The following is a 14,649-nucleotide window of genomic DNA, read 5'->3' as shown; positions in this document are numbered from 1 at the left end:
CTACATCTAACATGTTCCTTTAGAAACGGTACGATGTTATCTACATCTAACATGTTCCTTTAGCAACAGTACGATGTTATCTATATCTAACATGTTCTTTTAGCAACGGTACGACGTTATCTACATCTAACATGTTCCTTTAGCAACGGTACGATGTTATCTATATCTAATATGTTCCTTTAGCAACGGTACGATGTTATCTACATCTAACATGTTCCTTTAGCAACGGTACGATGTTATCTATATCTAATATGTTCCTTTAGCTACGGTACAATGGTATCTACATCTAACATGTTCCTATGGCTACGGTACGATGTTATCTACATCTAACATGTTCCTTTAGCAACGGTACGATGTTAACTATATCTAACATGTTATTTTAGCTACGATACGATGTTATCTATATCTAATATGTTCCTTTAGCAACGGTACGATGTTATCTACATCTAACATGTTCCTTTAGCAACGGTACGATGTTATCTATATCTAATATGTTCCTTTAGCAACGGTACGATGTTATCTATATCTAACATGTTCCTTTAGCAACGGTACGATGTTATCTACATGTTCTTTTAGCAACAGTACGATGTTATCTACATCCATGTTCTTTTAGCAACGGTACGACGTTATCTACATGTTCTTTTAGCAACAGTACGATTTTATCTACATCTAACATGTTCCTTTAGCAACGGTGCGATGTTATCTACATCTAACATGTTCTTTAAGCAACGATACGATGTTATCTACATCTAATATGTTCTTTAAGCAACGATACGATGTTATCTATAACTAACATGTTCTTTTAGCAACGGTTGGGGTGGTAAAGATCAGAAATCCTAAAAAGGGTAATAGAAAGAAAAAGGTTGAAAAGCCCTGACCTAAACGTAAGTGAAGTTAATTATGTGTAAAATTAGACTAATATTTGGTAAACAATCACGAACCCTATATAATAATTTCCCATTGTTTGTTATTAAAAAAAGTAGAGCAGAACAAGATTGTGGGATTTCAAAGTAGCCTACAAACAGACTTGTTTCGCTAGATTTTGTTAATTCATATCTATAACGTACTTAAAGGGATAGGTTCGCCATCCGTTTAACCAAACGTAAATTAGTCTCAGAAACGTGAATTGTTTTTAGCTAAGCCAACCAGTAATAGTGTACACAGCTCATCGTCGAAATTTGAGCCTTCAAATCCATGTGTATTTGCGTTTGAAAGTTAAATCGACGACTCGTTTTTTCTTCAGACCCTGCCATATAAAAAAGGAGAAAAGACATATCTAGAAATAGAAAGTCAAAATCACAAGTTCTAAGTATATTTGAAGGGGTCATGCGAATTACGTACAGCTCACTGGTCTCCACAGACTGAACTGACATTGTATTGTAGGCACGAGTTGCGCCCCCTTACCTCTTAAAATAAGTCCTTTACGGTTTATAAGTCAAAATACTTTCATTCGGGTTTTCGTGATCGGCTATCCCCGGTTGTGTATTATCCAACACGGTCTATCGTGAAAGCTTAGGCTCTGCAGCAGATTCAGCTTAAAACTGTCGATGATTACCGAATGGTTTAATCCTATACATAAAACCAGGTCACGTATTCTCGAAATGATCTTAGTGCTACGATGTCCTAAAATCAATGTTAGAAGATTAGAACCAAGGACATCCTAGCGCTAAGATCGTTTCGAGAATACGTGGCCTGGTCTATGTGTGTATTCATATTGAAAGCGTGTAAGTCTTGCAAGATTTGCCAAAATTGATAGGGTAGGGGATACCTTTGAAAAAACAACTAAAAAACTTATCGTGGGTGGTTATATTTTGGAAGGTTAAATTGTAATTCAACAAAGACATTACATTGGTGGGAAGATCAAATACAAATAGTCCACTGTATTTGTAGGTAGTATGAGTAGTAATGAACACAATATATGAATGTTTTGTAGATATTCAATTACTCCTTATTCTACCTCAAAATATATTAGACTGATCTCGTTTACAATTGGAATCAACCTCGGATATACTCTTGAATCTTAGATAATAGCGAGGAGTGCCTTGGACTTCCAATCTATCCAAACCTAAATAAACCAAGGAGAATCTATTTATAGCCGCGTTTACACAGCAAAGTTGGCCCGCTTGAAGTGAACTGTACTCGGTCCAGATCATTTGTGGTTGTCTAAACGCAGCTTGTGTCTTGCTCTCGAGCCAGCAAGCCAATATTTAATTTTGCCATGAAATTTGATTCGTAGAGAATTCTTTACAAATAAGATTAATGGATATTAGAAATACTCTCGCGCAAGTAAGCCAATATTTTATTTCGGTGGAAGATAAGGTACCAGTGGCCTTCAAAACCTTCAAAAAGTACTACAAATATGTTAGTTTTGGGGGTTTATAAATGGAACATCATACAGAGCAGGGGTATCTTACTGATAAAGTCGAATCCCAGGGCCCATTCTTGAGACAGCAAGTACAGGCCAACCTTTTGGTGCCATTTGCACGAAAATTTAGGATATTTTAGAGTTTCAGTCCATGGGCATCTGCTCTATGGGACAAATGTGGTCCCCTGACCCCCTTAACAAAAATAAAGCAGATGACCTTGCTTCAGTCACCTGACTGGTCGGTCACAAAAATTGCTTTTTAATATACACACGTACCGTTTTAACCAATCAAACTCATCATATTGTCAAAATCGGAAATTAACTTACTAAAAGTTAAAATCTGTGAAACATGAGCTCTTCTTTATTTAAGATTTCAACATGTCAAGAGATCTGGCCACGTAACGATCAAACTAACGTTAGGATGTCCTAGGTTCTTATCTTTTATTGATTCTAGGACATCCTAGTGTTAACATCGTTTCAAGAATACGAGGCCTGCAATTTTAGATCAATACATCAACACAATTGACAGGGTTTATAACATTTCTGATAAAATTGTCAATATATACAGATAGAATTAAATTACATTTATAAAATATATCACTTCATTTTAAATTACAATATTCAACATTTATTTTTATAATCAGAGAGAGAAATAATGAACTTCCAGTACCCTGTTTTTCAAATTTCTCAAAAAGTGAAATGCGTTTACAATTAGACATATAACAAAGTTCATTATACAAATCTTGAAAACTGGATCCAGGATAGGACTCAAAACACAAAAAGTGTACAAAGATCAAGGATATTTCTGAAAAATCAGACATTTTTTGGATATATTTTTAGAAGCACATAAATAAATTTGTTTAATTATAATAAGTTTACAATAAAATGCGAAACACAATTATCTATTTGACATCCCTAAATCCAATATTGAACTCACCCTAAAAGATGCTGTTATGTAAGAGTGGAAAAGTTCACTGTAGGAGTGAGGGATATTTTTGCACTATTATTACTTTCCATAAAATATTTTTTCAAAGTTTCAGCAAAGTTTTTTTCTATTTCATTAAAAGACTAGACAATGGTAGCCATTGTTCATCAAAATTTATAGAAAAAATTTATTTTGTGACTCGTCAAGTCTGCAAATAATTGCCTTGCATTCAGCTTGGAAAATTTAAAAAAAATTCCCATAATTTGTTCAATTTTGTAGCAACCTTTGGAACCATGGCGCACAATCTCAATATGTGATTTGAGGCATGACAAAATACGATTCTGTAAATATTTTGAAGAAGTTTCAACAAAACTAGACTAGACAAGTTCGTTAAATTCAATATTTGAGACAATGTGTATCAATGTTTTTATAAAACAAGTTTTATAATAATGTATATTAAGCCTGTAGGCAGTGATGAATAATGATTAAATCCCTTACAATGTATTTCAAATATACTACATTGTTCATGATAACGTTGCCATATCAACAAATCTTAATCACCAAGGCAACCAATTCTCAGAACATGTACCATGGCAATCAATCCATAATACCACAGCAACATTGCCATACATCATGGTATTCTAGCAACACTACCATAGTAACAGGCCAATAGCACCAGTTCATTTCCATAGCAACAGTCCAATATATACAGATTACTCATATACACCATTCACCACATTATTTACACCATCAAACTTTTTTTTTCAATTTTTCTTCATTTTTCTCTGATTTTGATGTTCAATTCTTAATCTTTTGCTTAATCTTGACTAGACTTGATTAACATGCACTTGATTTGGCTGAAAAAAACAAAATCGGAAATAAAACAAAATTTTACAAGAGCAACAGAGAAATGAAATGGAGTTTTACGTCCTACATTTCTGCTTCAGATTGAGCATTATGAAGATAGTTAGCACCATGCAGTGACCAATGAGTAAACATTATTGCCACAATTTGGCATTCCTTGTCATGGAAAATTTGCTTCTATGGTCTGGGCTCTATAAGGATTTAAAATATTTCTTACCTGAACAGGTTGCTGACTACCTTGTTGCGGTTGTACAACTGGTTGCTGTTGACCTTGTTGTACAACAGGTTGCTGGTGACCTTGCTGGAATTGTTGTTGACCTTGAGCTTGGGCTTGGCCTTGAACTTGTTGGGCTTGACCTTGAACTGCCTGAGCTTGACCTTGTTGTACAACAGGCTGTTGGAATTGTTGTTGTTGTTGTTGTCCGTGAAGACCAGCTTGTTGGACTGGGACACCGTTCATACCTTGCTGATTGACCCCCTGTGAAGCCTGGTTATGTAAAGCCTGACCCTACAAAATAAATATTCTAGTGTAAAAATAAAAAGGAGGGAATCAGTTATCTTCCACACCTGACAAATGTTTAAGTTTATTCGAAATGAAATGAATGGAGTTTTATGTCCTACTTGTCTGCACCTTGTGGTAAGTTTATTCGAAAAAAAGATACCATAGAACATCTTGGTCAGGTTCAAAACATACACACAGAGAGGGTGCTTTATCTCTAGATTTTACTTTTTGTTTGAAAAACATCACATTAAAATACAGATTTACCATTTTCAGGAGTTGATTTGGGTTTAGAATATATGTAGATAGTTTTCAGGAGTACTAGATATGTACAAAAATTGCATAACTCCTTCAAAAATACTAAGATTTTCACTTTCCATTTCTATATGTCTTTCTATGTATGGTGGAGTCTCAAGAAAAGATGAGTCGTAATTTAAATTATCATGAATACACATGGATTTGAAGGCTCGCATTTTGACAGTGAGCTGTGAATGAATGACGAACCTATTTCTTTAAGATTCAATTGGTAATAGCTTGACACTGAGAAATTGTCCCACCCCTATCATTGACAGTACCTGTTGATTAAACTGCTGTTGTTGGGATGCAATGTGTTGCTGTGCAGCGACTATTTGCTGCTGAGCTAACTGAGCTTGTTGCTGAATGGCAGCATGTTGCTGTTGAGCCATCTGTGCCGCTTGTTGTTGCTGTTGAGCTATAATCTGCTGTTGTGCTGCTATCTGTTGCTGATGAAATTGCTGTTGGTTTCCTGGTGGAATGTTCATATTGACAACACTTGGGTCTTGTGGCATCTAAAAAAAAGAAAAGTTAGATCAGAATTTTTCAATTTTTGAGATCAATTAGATGTATATCAATAAAAAATTGGATAAAAAAGGCACATTTGAAGTTAAGAAAAGGAAGGGGAAAACAAAAAATTTAATTAAAAACTTTAAAATATTAAAAAACAACCTCAAAAATATAAAAATAAGGTCTTTGAAACTTTGTTACAAAAAATAAGGAAAAACGAGAAAAAAAATTGGTTCACTATCTATAAATATGAAATTCTTCAAACCTATAAGAAACTGACAATTTTACAATGATTGATGAAATGGAACATAACAGATGTTTATGTCCTCCAATTCTGATCTCAATTAGAAATCTTGATTATGCCATGCATTTTACAACGAGGGAGTAACATCATGAATAATGATGATCTCCCAAACATAAGGGAGCCCATCTTTAAATAGTTTATAATCATTATCATTAATCAATACATAGCCAAATTACCATGCTACTACTTTTGATAATATTTTCAACAAAAATCAGGCAAAATAAAAATACTATGTCATAAAAGAAGGTTTTGTTGGAAGCAGATATTCCAGCTTTATCCTTCCTCATCATTAGTCATTGTTAAATTGTTAATAACATTCCAAACTGACATCAATTTCTGATAAATTTCAGGTAACAACAAACTTATTTTTCTCAGCAAGACGATAGAAGAAGACATTAAACTCTTGTTGGGGTAGGGCGACATGCCCTATAAGATTACTACAGGAAGATAAGGGTTGTAAAACAGTCAATATAAGTATTTTAAATCATTATGAGAGGGGCTGCAAGCTACTTAAAGGGTTCAATTGGTGTTTAAGGCTGCATAAAGACAACAAACTATATAAATAAATGGTTAAGGAGTAGGTTTGGATCAAGGCTGTGTTTGGTTGCAAGACTTACTTCCAGTGGCTCATCTTCTATAGTTTCATCATACATCTTACAGAATAAATAAATAAATAACCAGAAATAAACCAGAATAGACAGAAAAAATGACTGATAAAACTTAAACATTCCACCCACCTCCACAATTATCAGACATTGGGAAATATTAAAATAAACAGGGTTAGATTATTCCAATCCCAAAGCACCACCAAGAAATTTAACAGAATAAACACAGATATATTCACCCAATTACCATCATAAAGATGCACAACAGAGGAGAAAATGTGATGATGTCACTAAATGTGATGATGTCTCTAAATGTGATGATGTCACTAAATGTGATGATGTCACTAAATGTGATGATGTCACTATATGTGATGATGTCACTATATGCGGTTATGTCACAAAATGTGTTGTCACAATATATCATGATGTCACAAAATGTGATGATGTCACTATATGTGATGATGTTACAATATGTGATGATGTCACTATATATGATGATGTCACAAAATATGATTGTGTCGTACCATTACGCTTGAATGTGATTTTGGCACGTCTATACACAATTCTACACAGAAAAGTATTATTTGTAACATCATCGCCACGAGGTAGGAAACATAAAGACGAGAAGAGAATGGAAAAAGGGTAATTACATTAATGACACCGGGCTGGGCATGATGACGGGCTAAATAATCATTATATTCCTGATCAGTAAACATCTGTTCTTGGTCTAACGTCTGTAAATAATAATAATAATAATAATAATTACATTGTCCTGTTGATGATGTTCTTTTAAGAAATCTTGGTAATCACCATCGTTAAAAATATCTTCTTGATCCAACGTCTACAAATAGAGTCATTATTATATTTCATAAACATAAAACACCCCCTCCCTCTCTCTCTCTCCTACTTTCACCAAAATACCCCTTTACCACCTTCCCAATTATTCACAAGCTCATATAGATTTAGTTATCACATTTCAAGAACACAATAGAATCCTCAAGACACTGTCATGAAGCACATACTGGGAAGTAAAATTTACATCAGATTCCAAATACAAAATAATACTTTTCCCTTTCAGTCTCGACACATAATTTTACTTCAACAAAAATATCAAGGACTCTGCCAACACAGGAAATATATCAATTATATATCTCCATCATTCAATTTGATTTTTATTATAAATGGAAAACGAATGAGGGCCCTCTAATAAGGCAGATAGCTAGATATTTCATAGTAAATATCTGGATACCATTGTCCTTAAAAAAAAAATCACAAGCAGCCATTTTGGAGATCCAGTCAGACAAGATTGGTTGAATAACAACTTACCTTCCAATCTTCATTTTCCTCAAATTCTTTTCGATCTCCTTTAGGTCCGGTATAAATGAGGAACTCATCTCGAGTAATGAATTTATCATGATTTTGATCTATCTCGGTGAAAATATGTTCTCTCATTCTGTTCATCTCTTCAACTCGCTCAACTGGGTCGTCTTCATCAGCGTTCTTTTCATCGTAAGCTTTATCTAACTACAAATAAAACATCAACATTTAAACAACTAGAAAATAAACGATCGTAAGCTTTCCTAATGAAAAATATTGAATTAAACCAAGTCAATGTAAAATGAATTAATGGGAAAATTATGAAAATCTAACTCATTGTACATCAATAATCTACATGGGGCTATGGTCCTCTTTATCCAAATAGCTTTAACCAATTAACACTAGAGTTGCTGCCAGTGCTCATTCAACAAAACTTAAAAATGGTTACGTGAAAGCAAGTCCATTGGCCAGTTTGAAAAACATGGGACATCAATTAGATTTACTACTTCGGTCCCAAATACATGCTATACCTGCTCAAGTAGTTTCAAGTATGATGATGAGACAATGTACAGATGGGAGAATATCAAGTGACATCAAAAACAAATCATTAAATAGAAGTCTTTATAAAATTCACTGTGACAAGGTGTATTGGCTGGGAAGATATTACTGGTATTCAGAAATATGTTTGTGTAGAAGATTATTGTATCAACTTACCTCGTGTTGTAAGAGAGCTTCTACTTCTTGTATACTCCATACACCATCTCCATTTGCATCTATAATTATACAAGGGAGATAATTCTCAGATTATACAGGGGAGATAATTCTCAGATTATACAGGGGAGATAATGTTAATGTAGTTTCTGTCGGTGAAAGAGATTTATCTCTGTTTATCACTGTCAAGTGGCATTAGCCTACTTGTTTTTATTTACGACTGTCAAGGAATCTTCAACGTGCACACAGGACCTCAGATAGATTCATATGAAAATGAAAAGTCAGAACTTACCATGTAAAAGAAAAAATGTTTTAGGATCGAAATCTTCTTTATCTAGATGGTCTGTATTCTCCCAAACTTCTTCAAACTGATCTTTACTGGCCTGAAATTACACAGAAATACTTGTTAAATAATATACATTGATGTGTTAGATGGTGATGAGAACATAGTCTCATAAAAGCACTGGTCAAGGTCACAAAGTAAAGATTTACAATAAAACTAGGTGCAAGTAGAAGGTTATGTTAATTAAATATGTTAACTAGGGATGTCTGTTGTTTGAGAGTGAATACTGGATTGATCAAGGGCAATAACTCAACTATTCAATCAACATTGTCTCAGAGTATGGACAATTTATGTTTTTTTCAAGTTTTCAGGGAGATAGCAGATAAATTGCAGAGCATAAAAATGGAAATTCTTGTTTTGCTTTGTGATGTTTTTGTACACTGTATTGTCAAGTGAAAAAAATACAATTTATCAGATTATAAACACCAGCTTGCGTAACTGATTAATTGAAGGAAGTGATAGTAGATATTAAGCATATTTCATGTCCAATTCAAATATTGAACAGAAGGACCGAATGAATAAAAAAAAGTTTGAAGGAAGACCCCTAATGGACTGCTCCACACACTGATGAGTAAATATGAACTGTTCTTACTGGATGATTAATCTTTTCATGTTCACCGTGTTTCTTTTTTAATTCAGCCAATCGTTCTTCTTCTTTCTTTCTCTCCTCTTCGGATAAATGTTTTAATTTCTCTTTTTCTTCGTACTGTTTCTCCATCTCGTATTCCTTAAATTCATCTCGTCGTTGTTTATCTAATTCTTCTAAATCATTGGTTGTCTGAAACACACAAAAATTCAGTTCATGAAGATTGTATCTAACTATATAAATTAATCTCAGCCCTATAAATAGTTAAATACCCAAGACACCTGCCACTATTAAATAGGTCATGTTTAAATACACAGTCATAATATCTCTGAACTCCCTTTAAATTCTAATGAAATGTTTAATACCTTTTTGATTAAACTTTCTAAATCTTTCATTTCAAAGGAATGTGGGTTCATGACATCTAAATGTCCAGGTATTCTTATATCTCGCACGGCTCCTGCAATATAGATCAATAATCATAATATAAATACAGAACCTGAAACATGTTGTTTCATTCTTTGTGATCTTCAGATGATATGGCTTGATATAACTAATTCACACTGCCCTTACATCTTACGATGGAACAAGATCACATGAAGAAAATACTCAAATTATTCTACATTAAGAGTTTCTGAAATGGGACCCCCAATATCTTTAATTACAGGTAAACCTGCGTCCAACTGAATCCAAACAATAAAGAAAGTGGATAGAGACAGAGAATAATGCAAATACTGCTGGAAAATTGAACAACACAATATATCTACATGTATATAGTTTTCTATATTCTAATGAATATATACAAAGGTTAGTATTTAAAATAGTCTATTCTAAAGTCATCAAAAAAACAAATGAAAAAGTGAATAAAAAACAACTGTTTAAGGGTTAGAGGTTAAAGATGGGTTCCCTTATTTTTATTTAATGAGCTAAAATTAAAAGAGAATTACCAGCAGAATTCCAATGAGTGACCGATCAAGAAAGGTCAGAAAGTATTTTTTTGTTTATCCAGACTACATACATGAACATTTATGATTGGTTAAAACTCTTAATTATATGCAATAAGAACATAACGATATGATTAAGAATACCTGATAATTCACTAGAAATACCAATTAATCATATATATATCAAAATAAGGGAACCCATCTTTGAAGATGAAAGATAAAAGTCATGGTATATATAAGGATAAAAATGCAAAAATCAAATGATTTATTAGAGCAGGTCTCTTGTATATTATATACTTGTAACAAATCATCATTCACTTCCATTTAGACATTTTTTCATTTTTAATTTTGAACTTTTCACCTTTTTTGATATTTCTCAATGTTAACTATTATTATATTGAAGATATCATCAAAATACAAACCAAATAGGACACAAACAACAACAACAATTGCCTTGGGTGTATTACATTTTTTCGTAAATCCCAATCCATTAGTTATTGGTTATAGTGTCTAAAAGGGGCAGAATAGAAGACAGGCCTATCAATGGGTACTCAGGATCTTCTCTTGATGCTCATCAGTAATGTAAGGCCTAATCATTTTTACCCTTTTGTAATAATGATATTATAATCAAAGTTCTCAAGCTAACAAAATCAATGAGAAATAATTCTAAGAAGGGATAGCTAGAACTTTAGAGTGAAAAATTGATATAACTGGTAAAACTATAGTAACTAGGGGTGCTAAACTGATATCTAAAGTAACTATATGGTGAACTGGTAACTTTAATACTAGGTGATGAAATGGTACCTATAGTAACTAAGTAGTAAAACTTGCAACTATAGTAACTAAGTAGTAAAGTAATAACTATAGTAATTAGGGTGCTGAACTGGTAACTACAGTAACTAGGAGTGTAGAGACGATTACTATAGTAATAAGGGTGCTGAACTGGTAACTAGTTGGTGAACTGGTAACCATAGTACCAAGGAGTGTAGGGCTGATTACTACAATAATTAGGGGTGATGAACTGGTTACTAGGGTGCATAACTGTTAACTATGGTAACTAGAGGTGATGTTCTGTTAACTATGGTAACTAGAGGTGATGAACTGGTAACTATAGTAACTAGAGGTGCCGTAACTCCAGAGTTAGTATTAAGTTACCTCCATGATACGCTATATTATGTAATATTTCCGTACCCTTCATTTGTTTCATTTTCAATCGAGCTAGTTCCTGTAATCTATCTACTTCTCGTCGTTTGATTTCATCTAATTTCGTTCGAACGTTGTGACCCACAAACTCCAGATGTCTGGCGATACTTCCATCCTAGAAAGCACAAAAATAATGTAATTTAAACAACTAAATACAAGAAAACTTCAGTGTAGGCTAATGAAGAAGGATAGGAAAAGCCATGCTTTGTGCAATTAGGGACATTTTTCTAGGACAAAGGAAGCAGGTAACATTGTTTCAATTTCCAACTACATTTCATTTCAACCATATTGGGATCAGAGACTAGCATATTAAGCCAGTGTTTATCATTTCATCTCCTAAACAATTTTGGATTGATGCCATGCAGTGAACAATAAGGGAAAGGCAATAGTTTGATATACACTGCTTTGAAATCCAGATATACAACAATCATAATTGAATAATCAGTTACACTAGAGTCCTTATTGACAACTGAATTAAAGAATTAGTTCTGGTTGGTTAATACGGTGATATGAAAGCTGTCAATATATGAATGATTTAATAAAATACATTATTACGCAGAGTATACTGTATATCAGATCTTTCAAGTTAATTATAGGCTGTAACAGCTGGTTGCAAGATATGATTTCTCTTATACATTGTAGGACATAGTCAAGACAAAAATTCTTTCCAATCACCATCTCTGCTATCATCCAAAAATATTATAATATTTCTACAGCTGCAGCCAATAGAAAACTATTTTACACAAATTTTCAATCTAACATCTGTGGCTCATGCAATTCCACCTAAATTAAATGCATTATGTGATGTTATTTTCACAAAGGTCCTTATATATTAATAACAGCTTTTGTAATAGTGACGTCAAACGCTAATTTTAGTAGAAATACAAGAGCCACGGACATTTTGACTGAAAATTGAAATGGTTCAAATTGATGATACAAATAATACGTTTAGAAAACACCTTTACAAGCCCTTTAAGTCTTAATATCAGCTGATCAACATCTTAAAGTCTGATTTTGTAATTTTTAATCTTTCCTCTCTTTATTGAAATAGCCAACATTATAAGTTTTCTTACCTTGATTTCTGAAACATTGGCAGCTTCTAATTTTTTCCTAAAATCTTCATCTTCTTCCAGCACAGAGACAATCTCTCGTAAATATCTATCATACTCTAAACCAGTGTCCTAAAATATATCATTATTAGATTTTATAGTTAGGGTAATTGAAAGTAACAAGTTACTATTCGACAGTAGGCATTGGCACAGGGTTCAAGACTAAATGGGAAATCCATTGAACCATAAAATTGGAAAACCACATCTTGTAAATCTTGTAATCCTCGTCCTCACTCATAAAAAGTTTGTCATATAGTCTAATATACTGGTACAGAGAGAAAAAGAAATTAAAAAAGAACTCTTTCAAAAAAAAAAACAATTAATGTAACTCACAACAACTTCATCTTTTGAATCTCCTTCAATAGGTTGTTGTTTTTGTTGTTGAACAGGAGCTGTGAATACTGTATTTAATAACACTACCAGTACAGCTGTACCAAACAGACAGTATCTAAACTGGACTATCATCATGAACTGGAATAAAAGAAACAAGCAATGATAGATGGAATCAAACTAGAGCTAAAGAGACAAGCTAGAGACAAAGTTAAATGACATCCGTTTGGAAATAACTGTTTCGTTTCATTTTCTTTTCTGTGGTGTATGAAAGTTTGATCATTTCAACAAGATCATTGGTCTGGGGAAGTAACTATTTCTGACACCGACAGACAGTGACTTGAGTGACACAGTGCTTTAAAATTCTTAATAATATCATTAATATAGCAAATAATGATACCCCGACCCCTTGCCACTACTAATAACAAAAATATATCAAGACCAAGTACGGAACTTATGAATTCTAATTAGGTTTAAAATTTTACATGTTTAAAGTGATACTACATCTTAGAATGAACATAAAATTTAAGAATTTTAAACTTGGCGAATAAGAGCCAGTACGCAGTAGATATACCTGGTGTCATAAATAACATAACAAGATCCTTATGTAATCCGATAAATCCAAAAAACTTAGCAATTATCCATATATATGCAATAAACTATTGAAAAACTCTTAATATCAAGATTAAGCGTTTTTCAATAATTACTTAGGAATTTTCAAATTTTCCAGGGATTCTGTTGTAACTTTATGACACCAGGTAAGTTTACTGATGAATATATACTCATATTGACCATTCTTGAGATACAATTTTATGTTCATTCTAAGACGTAGTATCACTTTAATCAAAGTCTGTCTGTCACCTACAGCAGACGGCTAATGATTTGCTTGACAAACTTCACGATTAATTTGAATGATCAAAATAGTAATCATTCAATGCCGCAAGAGAAAATAAATTCTTTAAAACATACATTTGGTCACTTTTACAAAATTTATGGCCAAAGTATTAAAAAGAACTACCTATAAGCTACAAATTTTGGCACAAACCTCTAAAATTGGTAGTAAAATGTCCTTTATTCGTCGTAAATTGACGTCCAGATGGTAAAATGTGTATTTTCTATGAAGATAATCAAACCGGATGTTGGACGTGTTTTTGGTGTCCGGAACTAAATTTTCTCGGCAGTCTGATTGGTTGAAATTGTTTTGTACACGTAATCGATAAAATCTTGCTAAAAATAGAAGTTCAAGATGTCAGGCCGATGGAGGTTATTGAATTAAAGTGGTGGTCTGGCGTGGTAAAAGTAAAGAAAAGACAAAGGTTAAAAAAAAAATAAAAATTTACAAATTGATAAAATCTATTCACGATTTCTACCGAATTGTTTCGATATTCAAAAATAAAAAAAAAACACTATTTATAAGGACAATAACTTAGGTTCTCAATGTCAAGCTACTAAGTTCGAAAAGCTTGACATTGTGAAAGTCAAATCGCAGCTGGATCGACTGAAATAATGAGGAAATGTGACACAATGCCCACCGACTATAGAACCAACGACCTTCATTGAGAGCTCTAGGTATCTTCCTCAGGGAAGCTTATTTTTTTTAAAATGGTCTAATCTAAATTGCAACAAAATTCAAGTGCGATCATCCATGCAAATATAGAAAAACTTTACTTGTTCCTTTAACTTAAAAGATATATTTTAACTCACAACAGCCTGCTTTTATCTCCATCCGGAACATATTTATCA

At 33.1% G+C, this 14,649-nt stretch overlaps 1 protein-coding gene across 1 annotated transcript; it reads right to left on the bottom strand.

Annotated features, from left to right (window-relative positions):
- Positions 1-7,662: 7,662 nt before the first annotated feature.
- LOTGIDRAFT_121860 (hypothetical protein) lies at positions 7,663-12,648 on the bottom strand (the record flags this gene model as incomplete). The annotated part of the gene is made up of 7 exons (XM_009059382.1): positions 7,663-7,890; positions 8,398-8,456; positions 8,687-8,777; positions 9,330-9,515; positions 9,689-9,768; positions 11,420-11,582; positions 12,541-12,648. Coding segments are annotated over 7 exons (915 nt in total), but the record flags the coding sequence as incomplete, so codon positions are not given.
- Positions 12,649-14,649: the final 2,001 nt, after the last annotated feature.

Source organism: Lottia gigantea (assembly GCF_000327385.1).
Source record: "Lottia gigantea unplaced genomic scaffold LOTGIsca_39, whole genome shotgun sequence".
NCBI classification, from domain to species: Eukaryota; Metazoa; Mollusca; class Gastropoda; family Lottiidae; genus Lottia; species Lottia gigantea.
This window is presented reverse-complemented; position numbering and strand designations above follow the sequence as displayed.